The sequence below is a fragment of the Crinia signifera genome, chromosome 6 (assembly GCF_055691185.1).
Source record: "Crinia signifera chromosome 6, ASM5569118v1, whole genome shotgun sequence".
In the NCBI taxonomy this organism is placed as follows: Eukaryota; Metazoa; Chordata; class Amphibia; order Anura; family Myobatrachidae; genus Crinia; species Crinia signifera.
In genome coordinates this window covers 256,964,616-256,991,076 of record NC_139222.1, presented here as the reverse complement: position 1 = coordinate 256,991,076, position 26,461 = coordinate 256,964,616, and the positions used below count along the sequence as shown (strand labels likewise).

Here is a 26,461-nt window from a genome sequence, read left to right as displayed (position 1 = left end):
CCTGCCGCCGCTAGTGTCCCCGCTGCCTTAGCCGACCTTTCACATTCAGCAGTGACATCGGTGGCAGGCTGGGGAATGTTCGCGTCGGCTTGGGAGGACTCGGGTGCCTGAGCGCTCCCGAGTCCCCCCGAGCCGCCCCGAACATCCCCGAGCCTGCCGCAGACGTCACTGCTGCTAAAAGAATGGCGGCAGGCGGGGGGGAGTGGTGTTAGAAGAGCTCCGGCATGTGATCGGAGCACAGGTGATGGAGGGGTGATTGGGGAGGGGGGGCTCTAGAGGTGCTGCGCCAGTGGTGCACACCTGGACACCACTGGCGCGCACCTATGTCATATTTGTGGTATGCCCGGAAATTTTTCGGGACAGCCCGCTGCTGCAGCACAGCTGAGCCCGGAAAAAATTTTTGGGACAGCCCGCTGCTGCAGCACAGCTGAGCCCGGAAAATTGCATGCAGAGGAGGCAGCAAAGGGGGTCTTGAAGAAGGTCCAAGGAAGGACCAAAACGTTGACCTGTACCCACTGTCTCACAATGGTGTTGTTATCGGTATGTGATTAAAATTGCTTCTGCAAGCAAATCCGGTGAGTGCCCCATCGTTTTTTTTTCTAATATATATATATATATATATATATATATATATATATATATATATATATATATATATATATATATATATATATATATATATATATATAGTATTGGAGGATCTGCACTCACGAACAGCCTCTGTCAGCATATGGGTTGCATCCCCTATGGTAATGAATAAACGTGTCCCAATTATAGCATGGATGTAGAACTTTTTAAACAAGTCCACAAGGAGCACTCACCAAATTGGAATCAAGATTTGTATTTATTTGTACTTCAAAGATCAGTATAGCTTACATTGAATCAGCAATTGTAGTCGACATTTCGGCCACTAGAGGGCCTTTATCAAGAGGGCCTTTATCAAGACTGTGAGGATGTCAGAGTGTACCTGTCTTGATAAAGGCCCTCTAGTGGCCTTTATCAAGTTGACTACAATTGCTGATTCAATGTAAGCTATACTGATCTTTGAAGTACAAATAAATACACATCTTGATTCCAATTTGGTGAGTGCTCCTTGTGGACTTGTTTAAAAATATATCAAGTATTGTTAAAATAACATTTTCTCTTTCTTAATTTTACAATCGTGTGGCGCTCTCTTTTTCCAGATTGCCGCTGGGAGCAGCCTTAAGTAGTAGTTTATTTGACCCACAGTTGTTAAATTATTGGATTATTTAATATCTCTTGATATACATCAGTGGGGCGTACACCAGTATATTTGTGCCTAATTGTTTTTTATTATCATTATATCTGTGTATGGTGTAAATTTGAAATTTGGGAGACATATTTATCTGCTGTCTTATATTTTAACTGTTACTGTACATTGTATTGTGCTTATGTAAAACATTATATTGTATTGCAATGTTTCACAAAAAAAACTATCCTTGTTGTTTTAAAGAGCAAGTATTTATAGCACTATTGGTTTTTTTTCCTGCAGAGTTACCCTACAGTGATCAGTGACTTACCCTACAGTGATCAATGGCTTACCCTACAGTGATCAGTGACTTACCCTACAGTGATCAATGACTTACCCTACAGTGATCAATGGCTTACCCTACAGTGATCAGTGACTTACCCTACAGTGATCAGTGACTTACCCTACAGTGATCAGTGACTTACCCTACAGTGGTCAATGGCTTACCCTACAGTGATCAGTGACTTACCCTACAGTGATCAGTGACTTACCCTACAGTGATCAGTGACTTACCCTACAGTGATCAATGGCTTACCCTACAGTGATCAATGACTTACCCTACAGTGATCAATGGCTTACCCTACAGTGATCAGTGACTTACCCTACAGTGATCAATGACTTACCCTACAGTGATCAATGGCTTACCCTACAGTGATCAGTGACTTACCTTACACTGATCAATGACTTACCCTAAAGTGATCAATGGCTTACCATTCAGTGATCAGTGGCTTACCCTACAGTGATCAGTGGCTTACCATACAGTGATCAATGGCTTACCCTACAGTGATCAATTGCTTACCCTACAGTGATCAGTGACTTACCCTACACTGATCAATCACTTACCCTAAAGTGATCAATGGCTTACCATTCAGTGATCAGTGGCTTACCCTACAGTGATCAGTGGCTTACCCTACAGTGATCAATGGCTTACCCTACAGTGATCAATGGCTTACCCTACAGTGATCAATGGCTTACCCTACAGTGATCAATAACTTACCCTACAGCAACCAGTCACACTACAATGATCAATGACTTACCCTACAGCGACCATTCACTTACCCTACGGTGATCAATAACTTACCCTACAGTGATCAATGGCTCACCTTTCAGTGATCAATGGCTTACCCTACAGTGATCAATGGCTTACCATCCAGTGATTAATGTCTTATCCTAGAGCGACCAGTCACTTACCCTACAGCGACCAGTCACTTACCCTACAGTGACCAGTCACTTACCCTACAGTGATCAGTGACTTACCCTTCAGTGATCAGTGACTTACCCTACAACAATACATTTTATTTACCCTATAGTGATCAGTTTTACTTATCCTACAGCTACTAGTCACTTACCCTACAGTGATCATTTTACTTATCCTACAACAATCCGTTTTATTTACCCTATAGTGATCAGTTTTACTTACCCTACAGCAATCAGTTGCCAAATCCAGGTCTCAGGGAAATAAGTCCTCACTTTTTCCACATTCTGTGGCACTAAATTTTCTATAATTTGATCTGTATGTGGGAATTCATTTTTTTACAAAACATTCATAATAAAGTAGATATTTAAGTTGGAAAAAAAAAATTAGTCCACAAAGCTAAACCCAAAAATTCCTTGTTGCATCATCCATTGGTAGATATAAATAAACTAAATGCTGTAATCGTTAAACGTATACATAAATGGCAAAATAATATTCCCCCAGTTTCCTTATCTGTCAAGTTCATTATGGAACTGGGATCTCAAACCAGCATCCAGAATTTCTGAGAGAATCAGGATTGTTTGTTTTACCTCTCAGGTAAAGCCAGTGGCACATGAAGGGGGTGGTGGTCAGTTCTGAGAAACCCCCCAAAGCACCAATTTTGTTGTTGTTGCTGTATCGTAACTCCACCCAATTGTGCAGTAGACCCCCACATCATTAATGCATGTGATTGGGGGGCCTGTGGGGAGGGGAGTCACACTGGTAGGAACACCAATGGTGGGAGAGGAGATTTATCTGGTTTCGCAGCATTGCCTGAAAAAGCCCTGTTGGCATGAGTGGGAAGTCTTAGAACTGGAGTTGGTAGATTCCACACAGGATTTTGCGTAGCAAAGTTAAGTGATTAGACCAACATGTTAATGATATTTTTTTATTATAGATTATGTCATAACAAGGTTGGGGGTACTTCCAGATTGTAGTCCATAAAACTAAAGCAGAGAAATAGTGCATAAGGACAATGTTTGATTATTTATTTAAAATATAACATTTATTAAATATACTGTTATAAAAGAGATTGGGATCTTGGTCACAGAAATACTGAGCAAGCAATACCAGAGATAAAGACATTCACATGACACAGTGGCGGATTCAGGGGGGGGGGCACCCGGGCACGTGCCCCCCCTGCCAGCCCCGTGTCTCTAGCCTCCCGGGAACCGGAGATATCGCCTGGCAAAGCTGTAACATTTTTTTCCCCATAGGATAATATGGGACCCGTCACTTCCGACCCCCCACCCAGTTCCGGCGGCTGCCAGTTCCCCCCTGGCATCGCAGAAGCTTGTAGTTGATCTCATTCCATTCCATTCGCTAGGCCTTCAATATGATACCAGGCTGGTCCATATCGGTCAATTGGTTTCAGAGATATTGCATGTAAACCAATTTTATTTATTTTTTTAATGTAATTTCATGGCTGTTCATGTTCTTTGAGGGCAGATTACTCTGGAACCAAACGTTCCAGTTTCACTGGACCAAAATCATTCAAAGCCCACTCAAAAGTTCTTCAATATGATATTTGTCTCATGTAAATGGGTCAGTTGGTTCCGAAGATATAACCGGTTAAATTAGATAACTGGTTAAAGGGGGGAAGGGGTGGTTTTCTCTCCCCCTCACACCAGAAAATGCAGGGACTAGGCTGGTGTAAAAGGGGCCAACCTGGGAATGCATTTTCTGGTGTGAAAGGGGTATTTTTTTCAAATAGCCGGGACCTGCAGTGCTCTGAATACAGCCAGGCTCTGCCACTGTCAGTGGCTGTCACTTCTGCCTGGCGGCAGCTGTCCCCCGTTTACCGCAAGCATGTATTCCCCCTTGGCAATGAGCATGTAATCCCACATGGCAACAAGCATGGAACCTCTGGCAATGAGCATGGAACCCTTGGCAATGAGCATGTAGATAAGCAGCACTTATGTAGCATAATTTTTAATAGGCATTATGGTGTTTGGCAAAATACATAATGGACATAATAGCGTGTAACTTAACGTGTAATGGACATTATGGTGTAAATGTTTAATGCGCGCCTTTGGCGCACAATGTCCCTGTTTATGAAGCGTATTGTGAATTTTGGCTTAATCTGTGTGGCATTATGTGAATTCTGGCTCAATCCATGTGGCATTATTTGAATTCTGGCTCAATCCATGTGGCATTATGTGAATTTTGTCTCAATCCATTTGGCATTATGTGAATTTTGTCTCAATCCGTGTGGCATTATGTAAATTCTGGCTCAATCCGTGTGGCATTATGTGAATTTTGGCTCATTCCATTTGGCATCATGTGTAAGGGGCAAGTATAATGGGGTGTAGTATTTTGTTGCATAATGTGTAGAAGTTGTATATGGTGTTGTACACTACACTCAAGGACACGCCCCCTGTTGAGTGGCCACACCCCCTTTTCTGGAGCGCGCCTTAGGCGCACGCACAATTACATCCTTCACATATGTCGCCATGGTGGGCCTGCGTACTTTAACTGCCAGGGCCTATTTTTAGTCCCATTCCCACCCTCTCTCTGCCGCTCTCTTAGCATGTACACTGGCACCACTAACACTGCTCCTCCCCCACCTAAACCCTCTTTTATCATGGTGCCCCCCTGTCATTTTATCCTGGATCCGCCCCTGACATGACACAACACAGTAGTGTCCCATTATTCACATTACACCACACATTAGACAGACCAGAAGTCAAGCAGAATGAATTTAGCTCTTGCCTATACTGAAGCCCTCCATCTCCTGCTGTGGTGACACCTGCAGAATTCTGTCTATGCCCAGTCCCTGTAGGGTGCCAGATGATTGCCTGACAACCGGGATTCCGACAGTCAGTATGCATACCTCCCAACGAAAAGGGGGCGCGACCTCGAGAAAAGGGGTGCGGCCTTGAGAAAAGGGGCATGGCCTCGGGGGATGACGCAACCTCCAGTCACGCCCCCGTTTTCACCGCTCGTCGGCGCTGAAGAGACGCTGTACACATGCGCACAGTGTCTATTCTTGGAAGGCTGGGGGGCTCCCAACTGTCCCCCCCACCGCGGGACAATGGCGGCCCTGGGTCGGGACAGTTGGGAGGTATGAGTATGCCACATCCCATCAGAATTCCAACTGTTTAACTGCCCGACAGTCGGGATGCCGACAACAGGGGCTATTCTCCCCACAGAGAGAGAATAGAACCTGTGGTAAGTGCAGCGAGCCACCAGGCCCACAGCGTGACGAGCGCAGCAAGGCTGCAAGGGGCTTCTTTTGCACTCGCCCCCCCTGGCGAGTAGTATCAGTGGTCAGGATTCCGATGTCGGTATACTGTTCATCAAGATCCCAATCATCGACCACACCTGTCTCTGTTACTCTGCTAGCTGTGGAAATTGTATGGACCCAATTGCGAGAGTACTCTGAACCCGCACATGGCCAAAATTGAAGAAACACAAGTACTCACCCCAACAGTTTAAACAGTGTACCGCACTGATCATTAAGGAGAAGCTGGGGTGATTGCTGCTGTGGGTGTTGCAGCCCTGCTGTTGTATGTAGGGAGTTTGTGTAGGAGCCAGTCGCACCGGATTCATATACTGAAATCAACTGTATGCTCTGAGGATGTGGCCCCCTGTTTATTTATTCTATGAGACAGTAATCTGTGATGTATTCAGGGGTGTGCTACCACGAATATAGTTATGTTAATATAGTAGGGAGGATAGACAAGAGTGTGTCTGGACATGGTGCACCAAGAAGAAAAAGATTTTTACACAATAGAAAATAACTTCTATTAAATCTTGTGCGCGCGCCCCCTGGTGACGGCTGGCGATAGAAACGCCAGTCCCTGCAAAGATAAGACTGGCTCCATCTGTATATGTAACGATTGTATCTTGTGTTGCAAGTAACAAATTTATTTCTATATATTCTCTCATTTTGCAGGGGCATCATTGTCCATGAATCACACTGTTACACTATAAGTTTACACATAAAGTTAATAGAATAGGTTGATTAACCCTTCATGTGCACAATCTGCCACAGGGGTTTTTATAGGATTCGGGCCCACCTACAGTGTATAGATTGACATTCAATGATAGTTATAAGGCTGCAGTCCATTCCCCTGCTATTATAGCCTGTTAGTGGTGCCATAGAATTAGCAAGGATTATAATGCTGCTGCAAGGAAGGATAATAGGCAGCAATTGAATGTCAATATATATATATATATATATATATATATATATATCCGTGTTTAAATCGGTATCTAGAACCCAGTGCGGGCACTAGAGGGTTAACCGGTACTGTTGTGGTATTCCCTTAATCAGTATAGCCTGACATCTATAGTGGATGGTGCGGTCCATGTCCTGTTTCTGTAGCAAGCTGATGGTGTGTGCTACAGGCTCGGCATGGGTATTGTATAGCTATAGAGATTTACCAGGCAGCACACAGTTAAGTTGGAGTCAAGCCCTTATAAGGGCTGTCTGACAGAGGCGCTGAAGCTGTGTCAATACGGGCAGTAGGAGAGAACACATGGGAGGATACCCGCATGGATAGCGGTGCCGATGCGCACGCTTCGCTTCCTGCTTCGTCAGCATCAGTGGATTTGGATGGTTCTCTATCTATGTGTGCCCAGCAACATCTCCACCATCCTAGTTACATCCCTGTGTGTACATATTCTTTAGGTATAGACTGATTTAGACACACAATGAATAGAATAGTAATAGTTAATGGGGCACATATGCTGGTTATCTAAAGTAAACAAACATATTGTAATGTTGGCATATGATTTTTCACACCATGTTCCTTACCAGATATTTTTCTAAAGCGATTATGTCTCGTTGTTAATTGGACCTTTAATGTTAGTCCCGCTTAAAATCTTTATCTCGAACAGAAGCTGCCACTTCATAAAAATACTTTAGCCCTACTATATGTGATTTATACATTAGGGATCCAAGAGAGAACTTACTTGCCGTGTTATCATAAGATGCTCTTTGCTCCATAGAACATCCCCTAGGCTTCGCACTTGTTATTATTTTTAATTGCACATTCTGAAAGAAATTGGCATTTAAGGAAAATTATTGTTATTGTTAATAATAATAACAATAATAATTATGTTATTTATACTGTATAGAACTTTTCTCCAAATAGGACTTAAAGGGCTAGATGTATCAAGCTTCAAAAAGTGAAAAAATGGAGAGTGATAAAGAGTCAACTTCTAACTGCCATGTTACAGGCTGGGTTTTGAAGCTGGTTGTTTATCTCTCTCCATTTTTTTCACTTTTTGAAGCTTGATACATCTGGGCCAGAGTGCTTTACATTTGCCAGTACGGCACACACACACACACACACACACACACACACACACACACGCAACAATCTGTGGACATTAGTGAAATGCTTAGAGAACTGGGAAGTCCTAAACTTTCTTTTGAAGGATTCTAGAGTGAAGGCTTCTCAAACAGTCCAGGAAGAGAGTTCAACAAAGCAAAAAATTTGACCCAGTAATAAGTTGAGGGCAATGCTAGGTACATTGAATAATCCATTACCTGCAGATCACAGAAGAAGCTGCTTCAAGTACCTTGGTCATAAAGGCCTTTAAAAATCAGTAAGCCCATCTTAATAGCAATTTGCCATCTTACAGGTAGCCAGTGAAGGGAGTATAGAATGGGTGTTATATGGCTGTAGCGGGGGTGGTTGTTAGTAGCCTGACAGCTACATTTTATACCAAGGTAGAGGGCATTGCAGTAGTTTAGGAATGATGATACAAATGCATGTATGACTGCAGGCAGATCTTCTAGGGGAATTAAATGTGTGATTCTGGCTGTGTTCCACAGATGAAAGAATGAGGATTTGAATTTGAATGAGGATTTGATTGTGGCTGATACCTGATGATTAAATGTCAAGCCACTATACATGGCAATCCCAAGATTCTGCTCATTTAATGTGTTGTAGTTTTGAACCTCCAGCATAAGTTCTGTTTGGTTGATATACTACAGACTTCTCTTGTGACTTATCATAAGTATCTTTGTTTTATCAGGATTTAGTCACAGCTAACCAGCCCTTATCCATTCCTGGATCTCAACTAGGTTCTCAGTACCTGGAGCAAAGGACAGGTACAGTTGTGTATAATTTGCCAACTGCAGCAATGGTAGAACCAGGCCATGCCGTCTGATTATTATTTTTTTTTAACCCAGTTGTAGCATGTATACTGCAAAAGCATGGGAGCAAGTATATAACCCTGTGGCATTGATGATGAGGAGTATACTCCAGAAGAAACCCTCTGTGACCACAGAAAATCTTCAGGCGCTCAAATAAAATCCAGTGGCCCACAGTGTCAAATGCTGCTGAGAGATCCAGAAGGATTAAGATTGGTCTCTTTTCGATAGAAGATCATTTATCGCACATACCATGCAGTTTCATTGCTATATCTTCTCCTGAACCCTGACTGCAATAGATCAGAAATACCATAAGTAGACAGGGGGGTTTCTAGTTGAGTCTTTTCAATCTTTTTGGTCAAAGCTGTTCCATGAAGACAGATGGATTACATTAGCATGGTTGGGAGTTTGGAAGTCCTTTTGTGGCACGGTTTGAAATCCAGCCAATAGTGGAGATAGTGGAGAATTTATCTGCAAAGAACATTGCAAACTCATTGCATCTTGCCTGGGAGATGGTCTCATCAGGCTCAAGCATGCTGATGTGCAAAGCATCTCCACTGTACAGAAATGCTGAGCTGACCTATCGTTTGCTGCCATGATTTATTTGAAAGGAACTTTTTTGTGCCGGTGATTGTTGATTGATTTTCTCCAATATTTTGATTCGTTTTAACATATCCTTTACCTGGGTTGCCTTCTTCCATCAACTTTCAAGACTACAACACTATTTCTTGACCTCACCAACGCTGCCGTCCAACCAAGGGGTTTGCGGGGTCATGTATGCACAGAGGTGATAGTATCTATTGCAGCTGTCACATTTCTGTTATTTCACAGGCCCCGTTACTGCAGAGAGATCCAAGTTTGCTACAAGAGCATGGGGAGTCATGTCTCTCCTTGGGTGATAACTGGTAAATTCCATGGGCAAGGATCTATTTTGTGGGGTTGCCATTGAGAACTAAATTGGGTATTGATCTGACCATTTGATTGAGTTTATTTTTAGGTCACAGAGTGTTAGACATTAGAATATGAAGCTTTGCCTGTTTATGTGGCTGTCATGGCTTTCATTAGTCTTAAATTAAAATTGGGTGACTGGACCTTTTGGGAATCCAATGTTGGTAATTACAATGGCCTGAAGTACCCCATGCATATTAGAATTATTGATATCAGAAACCAGTCAAGAAAGTCAAGGACAGTTGTGTCTCTGGGTTCAATTACACCTGTTGCACTAAATGCGGCCCAACACCACATCTGAAAAGAGGGCATGACCTCAAAGGAAGGAGGCATGGCTTCATAAATCAACATCGTTTTTATCTTTCCAGGTGCATGTCTGCCCCTAGAGTCTCATCTGGCTGTACTGCCCGCTCATCCCCAGTGACCAGAGCCAAGTGCTGCATGCACACCTGACTTCCTGTCATTGAAAAGAAGCCATAATTCTTGTATCACAACTCTGGTGGGGTCTGTACTCCCCCTAGTCATAGGATAAATTATAATGGGTGCAAGAGGTGCCATTGCTGTGGGGCCCAGATGCTTATGGGGACTGGAACTAGGTTAGAAAATATAAAGTTGGATACCTGTTTCCAAGATTTGCCTCTTAAGCAATTGGGTCTGATCTATTGCCGAACCTGAATTGTGTGGCGAGAAAATGTAGTGGATAATGTAATGGTAAGGAAATAGTGTAATGTGGCATACTTTGGGCTGGAGGCCACTGTAAAGAGTCAGAATATGAACTGAATGGCTCGTAATCTGTTATAATCTGATCTGCTCATTGCAATGTTGAAGGCACCTTAATGTTGTATAATAGGAACTGGTGCACTTGAATGTGGCACAATATGAAGTGGAGACACTATAGTGTGGCACAATATAAACTGGGGTACATTAACATGGGTTAATAAATCAGAATCAGCTTTATTGGCCTGGTATACTTGCGTATACAAGGAATTTGTTTTCGGTTTGAGGGGACACCGTGTTAGAATATGTGCAAAGGGTTATGGCGCGACTAGACAGTGTGGTGTTCATGAGTTCACGTGTCAACAGGTGAACCACTTGAGGAAAAAAACTTTTAGGCTTCAGGTGGACCTAGTGGGAATAGCCCTGTAGCATCTGCCTGATGGCATAAGGCTGTGGCCGGATAGGCTGTGGCCATATTTTAGCTGTGGCCCTATATTGAAGTGGACCGTTTTAAAGTGGGAGAACTGAGTCATAACTACAGCGTTATACCTGCGTTAAACCAAAGGAACACTGAAGGCAAACTACTACAAACCAACAATAACACACATGGACTGCATTGATACCTCAAGAGTATGTAATTCATCTCCAATATGCTCTCTTCATTTCTGTGTTATGCAAACTCTTGTATGATTTGAAAAGTTTTGATGTAATGAATTGATTGTAATTGTTAGTACTTGTTTGGGGAAGTTGTTCAGTGAATCATAGTTTAGTGTTGCATGCTGCCTGGTGTCTACTCAAACACAGTGCAAATTCTCTCCTTTGACCATTTGGCCATTAGTGTTCAGGTGTAGCCTGACCTGAACAGACTCACTATATCCTTACAATTAGTGATGTGCAGCTGTGTTGTAACTGATAAAGTGATTTCTGAACAGTAAAAAAAAGAAAAAAACAGACATTGAACAAGATCATCAAACAGGTAATTTCAACTTTATACTTGAATTTTGTACTGTCTGAACATGGCTAGGAACAAACGCTAGAAGCATAGGAGACAAAATTCCGGATCTAATTGCAATAGTGACAAGGGATGACCTAGACATTGTGGCTATTACAGAGACATGGTGTAATGAGAATCATGTCTGGGACATAGCTATACCAGGGTACAATTTATTTAGGAAGGACAGAATGCGAAGAATCGGAGGAGGTGTAGCAATGTATGTAAAGAAAAGCATAAATGCTACATTAATACAAAACATTAAAGAAAAAACTGAGGCCCTTTGGGTGACCATAGAAATGGGGGAACAGGACATTATTCACACTGGGGTCATCTATAGGCCACCAGGCCAGGGGCAGGATTTGGACAGGAGCCTATTGCTTGATGTCACTAAAATGGCTTTAAAGGGGGAGGTCATAATCATGGGAGACTTTAATCTACCTGATGTGAATTGGGAGGAGTCTTTTGCAACATCATCTACAAGTGGCAGATTTCTAAATTCCCTATGGGAGCATCTCTCAAGCAATTGGTGAGGGAGCCTACTCGCAAAGACTCAATATTAGATTTAATACTCACAAATGGGGACAGGATATCAGACATATATGTTGGTGAGAACCTAGGATCCAGTGATCATCAAGCAGTATGGTTTAGTATCAAGGCAGGGTCCAACTCCAGTCACACAAAAACTTGTTGGATTTTAGGAAGGCTGACTTTGCAAAAATGAGGAGATGTCTAAGCGATTCATTAGCGGATTGGAGCAACTTGAAAGGAGTGCAGGAGAGGTGGAAAAAATTAAAAAGTGCAATACTAAAGGCAACGGACCTTTGTATCAAAATGGTTAAGAAAAGAACCAGGAAAGGGAAGCCAGTGTTGTTTACTAAAGAGGTATCAACTAGTGTAAAAGCAAAAAAAGATGGCCTTTAGGACATACAAGCAGGCTCAAAATAATAACAACAAAGAAGTATATCTTGCCAGATGCAAGGAGGCTAAGAAAGTGATCAGGCGTGCCAAGGCACAAGCTGAGGAGACAATGGCTCAGTCAGTAGATAAATGAAGCAAAACTTTTTTTAAGTATATAAGTGAAAGGAGAATATCAAATGGAGGAATAATAAGACTGCGGACAGACACTGAGAATTTGGTGGAGGGAGACAAGGCAATTGCAGATCATCTAAATAATTACTTTTGCTCCGTATTCACTATAGAAGGAGAAGGGAAGGGACCACAGTTAATTTTTAAGGACATTCATAAAAATAAGGTAGATGGAAGTACATTTACTAGTTCCAGAGGACTGGAGAAGAGCAAATGTAGTTCCACTGCACAAAAATGGAAGCAAAGAAGAAGCGAGTAACTACAAACCAGTGAGCCTTACATCAGTAGTAGGGAAATTAATGTAAACACTATTATAATAAATAATGGTGTAATATCTTAAATTAATCAACTTACAGGATCCAAAACAGCATGGTTTTACTGCAGGGAGATCATGCCAAACAAATCTTATTGACTTTTTTGACTCCGTGACCAAAATACTAGATGAAGGGGGGGGGCGGGGCTGTAGATGTGGCATATCTAGACTTTAGTAAGGCATTTGACACTGTCCCACATCGCAGGCTGCTAAATAAACTTGAAAGTGTGGGATTGAATTATAAAACAATTAAAAGGATAAGAACCTGGTTGCAGGACAGTTGTAGTATATGGAGTGCATTCTATGGAGGGACATGTTACCAGTGGAGTACACCAGTGCTCTTTAATATCTTTGTTAGTGACATTGCAAATGGTATTGAAGGAAAAGTATGCCTTTTTGCAGATGACACAAATATATGCAGCAGAGTAGACACACCAGGAGGGGTAAATCAAATGACTGATGATCTAGGTAAACTTGAGAATTGGTCAAGAGCATGGCAACTACAGTTTAATGCTAAAAAATGCAACATCATGCACTTGGGACTCAAAAACCCAAAGGCTCAATATAGTATCAAGGGTACTATAATGGAAACTACTGAGGAGGAAAGAGATCTAGGAGTCACTATTTCAAGTGACTTAAAGGCAGGAAAGCAATGTAGCAAAGCAATGAGGAATGCTAGTCAGATGCATAGGGAGAGGAATCAGTAGCAGAATAAAAGACCTAATAATGCCACTTCATAGGTCATTGGTACGACCTCATCTGGAATACTGTGTCCAGTTCTGGAGACCATATCTTCAGAAGGATATAAATACATTGGAGAGTGTACAAAGAAGGGCAACTAAAATGGTGCATGGCCTACATCACAAAACTTACCTGGAAAGACTAAAAGATCTTAACATGTATAGTTTGGAGCACAGAAGGGAAAGGGGGGACATGATAGAAATCTTCAAATATATCAAGGGTTTTAACTTAATACAGGAGGGAAATTTTCTTCAAAGGAAAAGAAGTAATAGAACATGAGGACATGCACTGAAACTGGAGGGAGGTAGGTTCAGGGGAAATGTTAGAAATAATTACTTCACAGAAAGGGTAGTGGATAAGTCGACTAGCCTCCCATCAGAGGCGGTAGAGACTAAGACAGTAGAACAATTTAAACATGCTTGGGATAGGCATATGAATATGCTTACAAAGAAATAAGGATTAAAAAGGGTTGAGATTACCTGAAGGATAAATAAGGGGCAGACTAGATGGGCCAAATGGTTCTTATCTGCCTTCAAATTCTATGTCTATGGCAGCAGGTTAAACAAGCCATGGCCAGGATGTAATTGGTCCTTGACTATCTTGGTTTTTTTGCTCTGGACACGTACAGGTCCTGGACAGAGGAAAGGTCTGTCCCGATTATCTTCTCCGCAGTTCTGACTACCTTTGGAGTCTGCATTTGTCTCTCTTGCTGATGGAGCCATACCAGAGCAGTATTGAGGAGCACAGTACAGACTCCACAATTGCGGAGTAGAAGAGGAGCAGAAGCTTCTGTGGGATGTTGAACTTGAATAGCCTCTGCTGCACTTTTCCAACAATAGTATCAGTGTTGGGCCCCCATTTAAGGTCCCAAGAGATTGTGGTTCCTAGGAACATGAAGGAGTCCACTAGCGACACCACACTGTCAGCAATTGTTAGTGGAGGAACACCAACAGCCTTCTTCCTAAAATCCACTACCATCTCAACGGTTTTGAGTGGCTTGAGCTCTAGATGGTTTCTGCTGCACCACTGGGCCAATCGGTCCACTTCTTGTCTGTAGGCCGATTCGTCCCCTTCCTTGATAAGGCCAATGACAGTAGTGTCATTGGCGAATTTGATTATCTTTACTGATTACGCCTCTGAGGTGCAGTTGTTGGTGTACAGGGAGAAGAGCAGGGGTGAACATACACAGCCCTGGGGGGCTCCTGTGCTGATGGACTGCACTTGGGAGGTGAATTCCCTCGCTTTCACAACCTGGTTTTCTATCGTCAGAAAGTCCACAATCCAAGAACACGTAGCTTCAGGGACTACTAGGCGGAGTAGTTTGGAGTGGAGGATGTTGGGGATGATTGTGTTGAAAGCCGAGCTGAAGTCGACAAACAGGACCCTTACCTAGGTACCAGGCATTTCCAGGTTCTGCAGAATGTAGTGCAGGCCCAGGTTGACTGCGTCCTCAACGCATCGATTAGATTGGTAGGTGAACTGGAGGGGGTCTAGCTGGTGGCCATTCACAGCTTTCAGGTGGTTCAGTACCAGGCGCTCAAATGTTTTTATGATCACAGATGTCAGAGCTATCGGCCGGTAGTCATTCAGATTTGTAATAGTTGATTTCTTGGGGACCGGAACAATAGTGGAGCTTTTGAGGCAGGGGGGAACCTTGCGTAGCTCCAGTGATTTGTTAAAGATCCTGGTGAATATTGGGGAAAGTTGACCCGTGCATACTCTCAGGGCAGATGGTGACACCCCGTCAGGACCTGGTGCTTTACTTGGGTTGGCCCTCGTGAACATCTCCTCCAGCTCTACTTGGGTGACCTTGAGTGACTGGAGTTGGCTGTCGACATTTGGAGCAGCACAGAGGGTATGGTTTGGTTCACAGTGGACTACTTTTTCAAACCTGCAATAGAAGTTTTTCAGCTCATCAGCTAGGTCTTGGTACATGGCAGTGGGTTTGGGTGTTTTCTTGTAGCTGGTTATAGATTGCATTCCTTTCCACGCAGATACAGGGTCATTAGTGGACATGTCATTTTTCAGCTTGTCAGAGAACCGCTTTTTTGCTAGCCTGATTTATTTTATTAGGGAGTTTCTGGCTCGGTTGAATTGTGCTCTGTCACCGCTGCTGTAGATTTCTCCATTGTGAGACGAATAAAGGAATTCTATCTGTTTTTGCTCAATGTCAGATATGCTGGTGGCAAGGTGGTGCAGGGCTTCCTTAGTGGGGGTATGTACACTCCCACTAGGACAATCAAGGCAAATTCCAGAGGGGAATAAAGGGGTTTGCAGTTGATACATAGCATCTCCTGGTGAGAGACCCTTGGAGCGATCTGCTCTGTAGAGACCAAATCCTGGCAGGGACACCGGGGGATCAGCAATGTGGTCATCCAGCCATGTCTCTGTGAAGCATAGGACAGACGATCCTGCAATGCTCAACCTTGTGCTTCCCATGAGAAGGGACAGCTCATCGAACTTGTTTGCCAGCGAGCGCACATTTGAGAGCAGGATCGCGGGGAGTGCAGACCGGTGCCCCCGCCGCTTCCACCTAACTAAGGCATCGGCACGACAGCCTCTCCTCCATGACCAGGGCAGGTACACACTACAGCTTAATCCAGGTTGGCCTCTGCTGGCAGTGCTGGGGAGCTGATGGGCTGCGGCTCGGTCTGGGACCACCGCCACACCGCCCTGGGGGTTTACTTTTCTGCTACCTCTGTGAATGGTTCTTTGTGGTCGCTGGTCCACTCTCCAACAACTGCCATTCAACTTTGCTGCATCCTTTCAGCACAGGGCAGCAAGGGCAGCGTAAAGTGCTGACGTGCACGTGACCTTCGATTCTTTGCATTGTTAGTAACACAACACTGCATACAGGAACATTCACAGTCTGCAAACCATGAATGTCTAACCACATACCTGAAATACGCCATGTACCAAATCATCCTCATAGAACCATTGATCGCATTCATCCCAGATAAGATAATATTTTTCAGGCTTCCCAGAGGGAAAGAGATCATAAACCTATACAAATTGAATACAAATTAGTGTCTTTGAATCAACTTGAAAGACATATACTTTTCCATCACTTTTTCTCCTGGACAAACCTGATTGGTGAAATTTAATAGGATGAATCTCCAGTTTTTTAAAGCGGCAATCATTTACACTGCAAAACCAGTTTGATGTTGAAATGTAAATGATTTCTTCTTTAAAAAAACTGGAGATTTCATACCAAATATCTCACTTTCTGAATCTCTTATCCTGTTAAATTTCACCCCATGTCTTCTAGAGGTCCAAAAAAGGAGGCCGGCATTTTTGGAGGGGCCGTTGCCTTACAGACTGTGTAGACGGGCAGTCAATGCGTTGCAGGCTGGAGGCAGTGGTGGTGGGTATTGCACTGGTCATTCGGGGGTGCCTGTGCACCCACACACTTCTGTGTGCATGCCTAGCAATGCTTACAGCTTGCCGAGATGCATTTGCCTTGAGTAGGGAGTAGTAAAAAAGAAATGTATATAGCAGGTAGGTTGTATGTATGCAGGTGGTAGATAAGTATAGAGTAGGATGTATATAGGTAGGGAGTAGGTAGGTAGGCAGTCCTTTAGTAGGTAGTCAGGTTTAAAGCAGGTAGGTACTGTATGTAGAGAAGGCTATAGATTGTAGGTAAATATAGAGTACAGTAGGTAAGTAGTAAGGCAGGTAGGTGGGCACTCGGTAAGTAGACAGTATTAGGTACATTGCATGAAGGCAGTACATACAGTATGCATCCTCTACATAGGTAAGTAAAGAATGACCAGTAGCTAAGTGGACAGTAGATAAGTAGGGAGGGAATATAAAAGCATGTAGGCAGATCGCAGGTAACTAATACAAAGGTGGACAGTGGGTAGGTAGGTATATAGCAGATAGGTGATATGTAGGTAGGTAAGCAGGCAGTAAATAGGTGATAGTCAGGTAAGGAGATAGCAGTCAGGACTGTGGAAGGGGGGGGGGGCAGCTGCACCTACCTGGAGGGAAGTACCCCTTTCATTTCCCATTCATGGTCCAAATCCAGGTGGAAGTAACTTTGGGCGGAGGTGTAGGGACTATCTTAGGGGCAATGATGAATCGGGTAATAGTGGGACTAAGGTAATCAGTGATGACTGACAGGCTTTGCAAAGCCTCATGGGTGGAGCTGCTGCAGCTGGGCATACACAACACTTCCACAGTCTGCCTTTTTCAGAGCTGAGTACCAAATGCAATGCAAATGTACATCTACCCCACAGTGTGTGCCTACAGAGTCACATGGATCAGCTGAGATGCACAGACTCAGAAATGTATTAGACGTTCCCATTGCTTGCCCCACAGACACCCAAACTAATGTTATTTTCACTAATTAATTAATTAGTATATCCTTTTACTGTAGGAATAAACCCATGCCAACATGGAAAGGACATATAAACCACATTTCTGACAGAGCCTTGGCTGGAATCAAACCTAATACCACATTACTGTCAGGCAGCAATGCTAACCACTGTGCCATCTTTCTGTTCTATTACTTTCTGAAATGTTATATAATCTGTCAAATAATATAACACAAGACTCAGTAAACTGTAACACTGTTGGTATATTATACTATTACATCACTCACTTTATCCGCAGTCAGCTCTTTCTCTGGTCTCATTAGCACCACGCTCTGATCCACTACCCTCAGCCCACAGAGAGATCCTGGGGCTGCCTGAACACGGAGGGAAATATCTGATCCTGGGAGAACCTCATCTGGAGAGAACCCAACTGACACCTGGGAAAAAGTTACAACGGGATTTTGTATTTCTGAATTCTATTATACAATACAAGAATACAAGAAACAAAAGCATGGAATATTAACTGGAAATTGTTTTTTTAATTGGAGTGTATGCTCTCATGTTTTAATAAACACTGTATTATTTCATTAGTGTTTTATGGAAAAAAAATGTTGACACTTTGGAACACAAGCTCAAAAGGTTCAATGAAGGATTTAAGATAAATAATGGAGTGGGCATGGCATTTCTGCTTTCTGAGACCTCCATGTCGTGTCCACACTGTTATTTACATACTTTACTATATGTACTGTATACTAGTAAGCCCACTTGAAGCAAATGCTTCGAAAGCTAGTCTGCTACCTTATGATTGACTCTTGTCTTTGTGCAAGTGTGAGAGAGAAAGAGATGTAGTTTCACTCGCATACCAACAGATCGCAGTGTTTTGGAGACGCACAGACACTAGACATATATAAAGATGATATATATTATACAGTTTATAGTCCACAGTACAGCTGTAGGGCCACAGCCTACCGTAATGCTGCACTGCATTAGGCACAACCATAGCTGTTAAATCTCTCGTCTTTAGGGGGGAAGGGGAGGGAAGGAAAGTTCTCGCACTGACTAAAGGTATTGCTATAACGTTTGAAAACCAATGTATAAGTTCATTTACAACACACGGATGTGTTATATATTTTTAATTGGTGGTGCTCCCTTGAGTCATAAGTATACTGTACACAGAAACAAAGAAGGGAAAAGATGACTCTCTTTTTGGGGCACTCTTTAAATAATTTTTATAATTTGCTAATATATGTATTAAGACATTTTAATTGACAGCTTCATTAAGTCTGGGTGCACTAATATTGCCAGCTAAACACTTGACCTCGTGTCGGAAAAATATATAAATGTATCAGCAGGGATGTTTGATGTTTCTCAGATTGCGGGTTAACACAACCCTATGAGACATTCCTTGTCCCCAGCTGAATTTTATGTGCAAGTGATACAAATCGTGATACTATAAATATAATTTTTTTTTGTAATTTTCTTATGCAATTAAAAAACTTATTGACGAAATGTTTACATATTTTTGCTTGCTCTGATTGGGTACCTATAATCATGACCCTCTTCAATGGAGATTTTCATATAGTCATGTATACGGGTGTCCGGAGAGTCAAAATTGAATAGAGATAAATACAGCTCACCAACCGATTCCCCTTGGTGGACCTTTTATAGTCAGCCGTGTGTCCAAGGTCAGTGAACGGATCTGAGAGGTTTACCTCCAATTAGCGGGGTCTCTATTAGGTGAGTGAAGAAAGATATGGGGATCTGCTGTTACTAGCAGAACTCAGTGGCACCCCTGTTAGTTAACCCAGTGCAAGGGTACTCTTTCTGGGACTGGCAGCAATGAGAGTCCCCTAGATTAAAGAGAGAAGAAAGAGGACAGTATTATTCTACTAGATTTTGTTCACATTCTCCATTACCGAAAAGAAATGTCCCCTTTAAATCACTCAATCTCTGGGTGACATTCTATGCTTTGAGATAAATGCGCATGTTTCAGTTATAATTCGCATATTTAATGTGATGCGATTTGGAGGCTGAAAAGTGCGAAGTGGTGCGATTTGCGGCGAAGTGGTGCGATGTCTTTAGACCTGAAAATGTGCGATTTTCATGTCTGAAAATCGCACGTTTGCAGGAAAGCGCAAAGTAAAAAAAAAAAAACGAGCGCGGGGTCCCCCGCCAGAGCATAACCAGCCCCGGGCTCATTGAGCCGGTGCTGGTGACATAAAATCAGGGTCCCCGTCAAATAGGGGTCCCCTTGATTTCATGAAACCAGCACCAGGCTCAAGGTCCGGCGCTGGTTCCCAAAATACGGGGGACAAAATGACTAGGGGTCCCCCGTATTTTAAGAACCAGCACCGGACCCAACCAGCCAGCAGGGTAATGCCACAGCCGGGGGACACTTATTATATAAGGTCCCGCGGCCAAAGCATTAACCCCCTGGCTGGTCAGCATGGGCAGGGGTCCTGGGGAAGTGGGGACCCCCCCAATGAAGGGGTCCCCCCCCCTCCAGGACTTACCAGCCCATGCTGATAGTCCGGGGCTGTCCCCGATGCCCCTGGGCGGTGGGCATCGGGCTGATGGATTGTGTAAAAAAAAGAAGAAAAACGATTGTTTTCTACTGGCGAACTATGAGTCCCAGCAAGCCTACTCCGCATGCTGGGACTTGGAGAACCACAAGTCCCAGCATGCGGGGCATTAAAGGGCCCGCTGGCACTTGTAGTTCTACAGTACAAAAAATAGTAAAAGAAAACACACTGACACCCTGAAAAATAAAAGTTTAATACACACATAACACACACACACTGATACTTACCTACCTTGAGCCCGTAGGTCGGTCCCTGGATCCTGGGTCCGGGCTCCAGGGCTCCAGGGCAGAAGAGTCCAGTCCGGGGCCTTGGTCCTGGTTCCGGGGCTGGTCCTGGGGCTCCGGGGCTCCAGGGCTGAAGAATCCAGGGTCCAGGATCCGAGGTAGTCCCCAGGGGTACCTAAGGAAGGAAATCCTACTCACCTGGTCCCCGGCGACGACCTCGGCATCCTCTCCGGCAGAAGCGCTGCTCCCATCTGGTACCCGGCTAACAGGACTTTCACAGGCGCAGAGATGTTTCTTCCTCGGCATCTCTAGTCAGAATGATTTCTGTCCAATCAGGAGCCGACTTTCTTCACTCACCTAATAGAGACCCCGCTAATTGGAGGTAAACCTCTCAGATCCGTTCACTGTCCTTGGACACACGGCTGAGTATAAAATGTCCACCAAGGGGAATCGGTTGGTGAGCTGTATTTATCTCTATTCAATTTTGACTCTCCGGACACCCGTATACATGACTATATGAAAATCTCCATTGAAGAGGGTCATGATTATAGGTACCCAATCAGAGCAAGCAAAAATATGTAAAAATTTCGTCAATAAGTTTTTTAATTGCATAAGAAAATTACCAAAAAATTTTATATTCATAGTATCACGATTTGTATCACTTGCACATAAAATTCAGCTGGGGACAAGGAATGTCTCATAGGGTTGTGTTAACCCGCAATCTGAGAAACATCAAACATCCCTGCTGATACATTTATATATTTTTTCGACACGAGATCAAGTGTTTAGCTGGCAATATTAGTGCACCCAGACTTAATGAAGCTGTCAATTAAAATGTCTTAATACATATATTAGCAAATTATAAAAATTATTTAAAGAGTGCCCCAAAAAGAGAGTCATCTTTTCCCTTCTTTGTTTCTGTGTACTGTTAAATCTCTCAACAGTCTTTTACTACTTAAAACTCCAAACAGCCAGATATATCCAAAAATCTATTCAAACTTGTAGGTATTACAGTATATAGTATTATCCATATCAAGATGCCAAATAATTTCATTAAAACACCATACTGTACACACACCTACTGTATTTCACTAAAAATGCAAAAACACACATACAGTACACCTATTTCACTAAAAACCCATATACCTGTTTCACTAAGAGTAACGTAATGCCAGCACTGGACATGGAGTGAATTAAACATCCCCATCTGCGTGTCACACTGGGATGCATGTGACTCGGGGATCCAATAAGGGCATAGGGCTGGCTGGTTTGACTGAGTTTAATATTGCAGGAAGAGGAGGAGACTTCCTCTTATTCCTGCTGAATTCCCCGCCCTCCCTTCCCTTTCATTTAATGAGGGTGGTGGGTTTTAATTGCATTAGCTGATAGGCGGGAAAGAACAGATTTAATCAATTAGCTCACACTACGTGTTGATGTTGACGTTTTATTGGCCTGTTTTCGGTGCACTCACCTCTCATTGGCTTAGGCCTTCGCTGGATCACCCGTTCGGGGACAGCGACCCCACCCGGCTGGGTGGGTAGTCAATGCTGTCGGGTGGTGTTGGATACCGCTTGTTTTGCGTTAGGCCAATTACGTTTAGAGTTGGGTTGGAGTTATAGTAGTACCCGTTCTTTCTTGGCCACCATTAATTAATTAATTTAATTTAAATAATCAATCTAGCTTAAAATATTGCTACAAATAAATCAGTTAACAATTTCTGCCAAACCTATGCCTCCGAGTCTTTATTTCAGGTTTATTTATATAAGATAAGAATGTATAAATATGACATGCTAAAGGTACACATAAGATGTTGGGATGTTTAAAACACATACACACTCCTATTTCACTAAAAACACATATACCTATTTCACTAAAACACATAAACCTATTTTTCTAAAAACAAACACACCTATCTCAATAGAAACACACACCTATGTCACTAAAAACACACGCCTATTTCACTAAAAACATACACACACACACACACATTTTAACTAAAAACATACACACACACCTATTTCACTAAAAACATACACAAACACACCCCTATTTCACTAAAAACACATACACATTTTTCACTAAAAACACATACAGTACACCTGTTTCACTACAAACTTACACACAGTGGCGTAGCTAAGTTTTGGGCGACGTTAGGAAGGGGGGCGCCCCCCGCTGACGCCACCCCGCCAAGCACCCCCTCCCCCCGCCGCCCCGACAAGCACCCCCTCCCCCCGCCGCCCCACCGCCCATGCAAACCCCCCCCAATCCCCCGCAGCCTTACCTATCGTCCTGAGGACCACCACAAAATGGCCGCCCCCATACAGCACACAGTTTCAGAGAACAGTGTGCTATATGGGGGTGGCCATTTTGTGGTGGTCCTCAGCAGAAGAACGGAGCCGCCGGGACCAGCGAGATAGGTAAGTCTGCGGGGGATTGGGGAGGGGGGGGGGTGTAACTATAGCACCGCAGCCCCCGGTGCCCCCACATGCACAGCGCCCCCCCCGCGGTGGCAGGGGCTGCGGTGCTATAGTTACGCCGCTGCTTACACACACACACCTAATTCACTAAAAACACATACACCTTTTTCAATAAAAATACAAATTTATTTCACAAAAACACAGACCTATTTCACTAAAACCACAAACCGCTTTCACTAAAAACACATACACGGCTATTTCACTAAAAACACCAACACACACCTATTTAACTAAAAACACATATACAGTATAGTACCTATTTCACACAAAAAAAAAAAAACATACATACAGTACACCGATTTCACAAAAAACACATACACCTTTTTCGGTACTTTTGTAGTTTCATGGCGCCAACGCGCACCACTCTGTCTTTAAATCTTGGCAGCTTGCCAGACTGCCTTACTTTACTAAGCTAAGTTATCACCGTAGCGCCTTTTTGAAAGCTGGCAGCTCGCCAACTGCCTTACTTCTATAATGTACATTATCAGGCGCCGTGAAACTACACAAGTAACTACTGTACTGTTGCTGGGAAAAGCATCTCTGTCCCCGGCATCCCTGGCAAGCCTAGTCAGCACCTCAGTCACACCGCCGGCGCCAGCATGATCCCCTGTCTTTGGCGGAGAGGTGATCATGCTGGGGCAGGCGGAGAGGCGCTCCATTTGTTTGAGCTGCAGGAGCGTCTCTGACGCTACATCAATGATACACTCCTGTATCCTGTGTCAATAGGTATTGCTGACATGTATGATATGGCAGGTGTGAATGTGTTCCTGAAACACCCCCACTATCCAAGCCAGCCCGAAGCGCGGCAAGTGCAGCGAGCCCCACGAGGGGATGCATTACGCGTCCTCCCGACCTTTTCATACCCCCAATATCCACGTCGGCGCGGAGTTTTATATAGTGTGGTGAGCGCAGCGAGCCACCGAGCCCGAAGCGTGGCAAGCGGACGTGGATGACTTGTAAGGTAATCCGCGTCCGCTCATCACCGGGACAGAGATGCTGTTCCCGGCAACAGTACAGAAGTTACTTGTGTAGTTTCACGGCGCCAGCCTACGCTGATAACATACCTTACACTGCCACCGTGAAACTACACAAGTAATGCAGCTGCGCTGCTGCCGGCGCTATGCTGATAAGGTACTATAGCTTAGTAAAGTACAGTTAGGCAGTTTGGCAAGCTGCAGTTTGCCAAGAGTGACGCGCGCTGGCGCCGTGAAACTACACAAGTACTCCTTTTTCTATAAAAAACACACTTATTTCACAAAAACACATACACCTATTTCACTAAAAACACATACACCTATTTCACTAAAAAACACATACACCTATTTCACTAAAAACACATACACCTATTTCACTAAAAACACATACACCTATTTCACTAAAAACACATACACCTATTTCACTAAAAACATACATCTTTTTCACTAAAAAACACATACACCTATTTAACTGAAAACACATACACACACCTATTTCATTAAAAACAAATATACCTATTTCACTAAAAACACATACACCTACAGTATTTCACTAAAAACACATAGACGTGTTTCACTAAAAACAAAAAAAAGTAACCGCTCACCCTTCTCTCGACACCATGCTTGTAGACCTAGTAACCGCACCTCTATCCAGACTGAGTTTTGGTTCAGGTGACTACACATCTTTGTTAGAAATATGCCAGTGTAAACACTTTATACAGTATATGAGAGTTTATTTGCCAATGAAGCGAGACACATCTCACCTTATGTTTGTGACATATTTGAGTTTTGAATTTTTCAGCATAAGCCATCATGTGTCCATTAGGCAGTAATGTGTACACAAGTATGTGAAGAGTCGGGGATGTCCCTGCACTCACAGGCAGCTTCCAGTTGGTCCGACCATAAAGGGCTGTGAGAGACAGACAACATATACACTACAGTAGGTGCAGGTAGAACAACATGATCAAGTTTATATGGGGAAATCTTACAGCAGGCTCGCAATGGGGGGGCTAGGTGTCACATGCCCTGGGTGATAGATGTGATACTCCTACCTCCATGTCAGTTTTATCTAGCCAGTTTGTTAAATCACTGTTGTTTTCAATTGTAAAGCGCAACGGAATATGCTGCGCTATATAAGAAACTGTAACTAAATAAATAATACTCATACTCTTATGTGCATTCTTGGGCAGGGCCGCCAATAGGGGGGTGCTGCTGGTACACTGTCCCAGACAATGGCTTCTATAAGGGCCCGGGCAGCTTATTTTTCCCACCGCAAACCCCCGCACTGAACAAAGCAGGTCCCAGAGTGCAGGATTATTCACCCTAGGATGCCGGCGGCCAAATAAAATGCTGCCCTGGCTTTTCAGCCATTAGAGCTCATGTACCAGCAGCAAATCAGAACAGCTGCCGAAATGCAAGCTCTGATTGGCTCACCAGCCGATGCTGCATTTTAATTGGCCGCCGGTAACATGAGTTGAAGAAGCCTGCTCTCCGGGACCTCCGGGCTGCAGCTCAGCAGAAGAGGATATGGGGGAGCAGGTGCCGGGTTACGGTAAGTCAAGTGAGTAGGGGGGGCTCGGGGCCCAGACTGGAAATGAGTCCGGGGCCCCAAAATTCCTGATGGCAGCCCCGTGCATAGGAGGGGGAGATGGAGTGGCGCCAATAACTGCCTTGTCTCGGTGATGATATCCTAGCTTTGGTTATAGGATGTCTCACTGTAAGACAATCTCTAAGTCAGGCATGTCCATGGCCCTCCAGCTATTGTGAAACTACAAGTACCATCATGCCTTGCCACAGTTTTGCTATTAAGGAATGCTAAAACTATGACAAGGCATGCTGGGATGAGTTGTTTCACAACAGCTGGAGGGCCACAGTTTGGACATGCCTGCTCTAAGTAATGTCCCCACTCCCTTATAACAGTCAAATCTTTTTTGGAATAACCTTTAATATCTACAGTACATAATGTGGAGACATATTTGTAGTGCACAAAAGAACAATAGATATTACTGTAGCAGCTATGGTGCTGTAAAAGTACACTCATGTTCTAATGTTCTTGCCACTGGTCTGCACACTGCATTACTTAGTTCTATGGAAGGTTATTGGTAGTATAAAGAGGCATAAAACACAAAGCAAATAAAAGTAAGGATCTGAATGGTAGGTCCACATGTCTAGGTTGACAGTCAATACGATCTTTTCCAAGTGTTGACCTAGTGCATGTGCATGCTTTTGGGGTCAACCTAGACTGTCTGTCAACCTAATTACTGTCGACCCCATGATCCAGACCCTGAAAAGTAGTATAGGGAGGGTGGAGAGTTTGGCTCTTGCTTTGGCACATGAGAATGCGGTGCGTGAGATCTAACTGGGATCAGTGCATTTAGGGTGCATACAGTAACATTTAGGGCCAGATGTATCAAGCTTCAAAATGTGATAAAGTGGAGAGTGATAAATAACCAGCCAATCAGCTCCTGTCATTTTT

At 43.6% G+C, this 26,461-nt stretch overlaps 1 protein-coding gene across 2 annotated transcripts in view; it reads right to left on the bottom strand.

Annotated features, from left to right (window-relative positions):
* The window catches only part of LOC146009239 (alpha-2-macroglobulin-like protein 1), a 135,766-nt gene that overhangs the window by 60,388 nt on the left and 48,917 nt on the right, over positions 1-26,461 (bottom strand). For both annotated transcript variants that reach the window (XM_083149401.1, XM_083149402.1), the window contains 5 exons: positions 24,750-24,895; positions 18,016-18,165; positions 16,311-16,415; positions 7,425-7,506; positions 2,691-2,781 (listed from right to left, as the gene is read on the bottom strand). In XM_083149401.1, the coding sequence (XP_083005527.1) occupies positions 2,691-2,781; positions 7,425-7,506; positions 16,311-16,415; positions 18,016-18,165; positions 24,750-24,895 (574 nt within the window). The remainder of the gene's footprint in view (positions 1-2,690; positions 2,782-7,424; positions 7,507-16,310; positions 16,416-18,015; positions 18,166-24,749; positions 24,896-26,461) is intronic.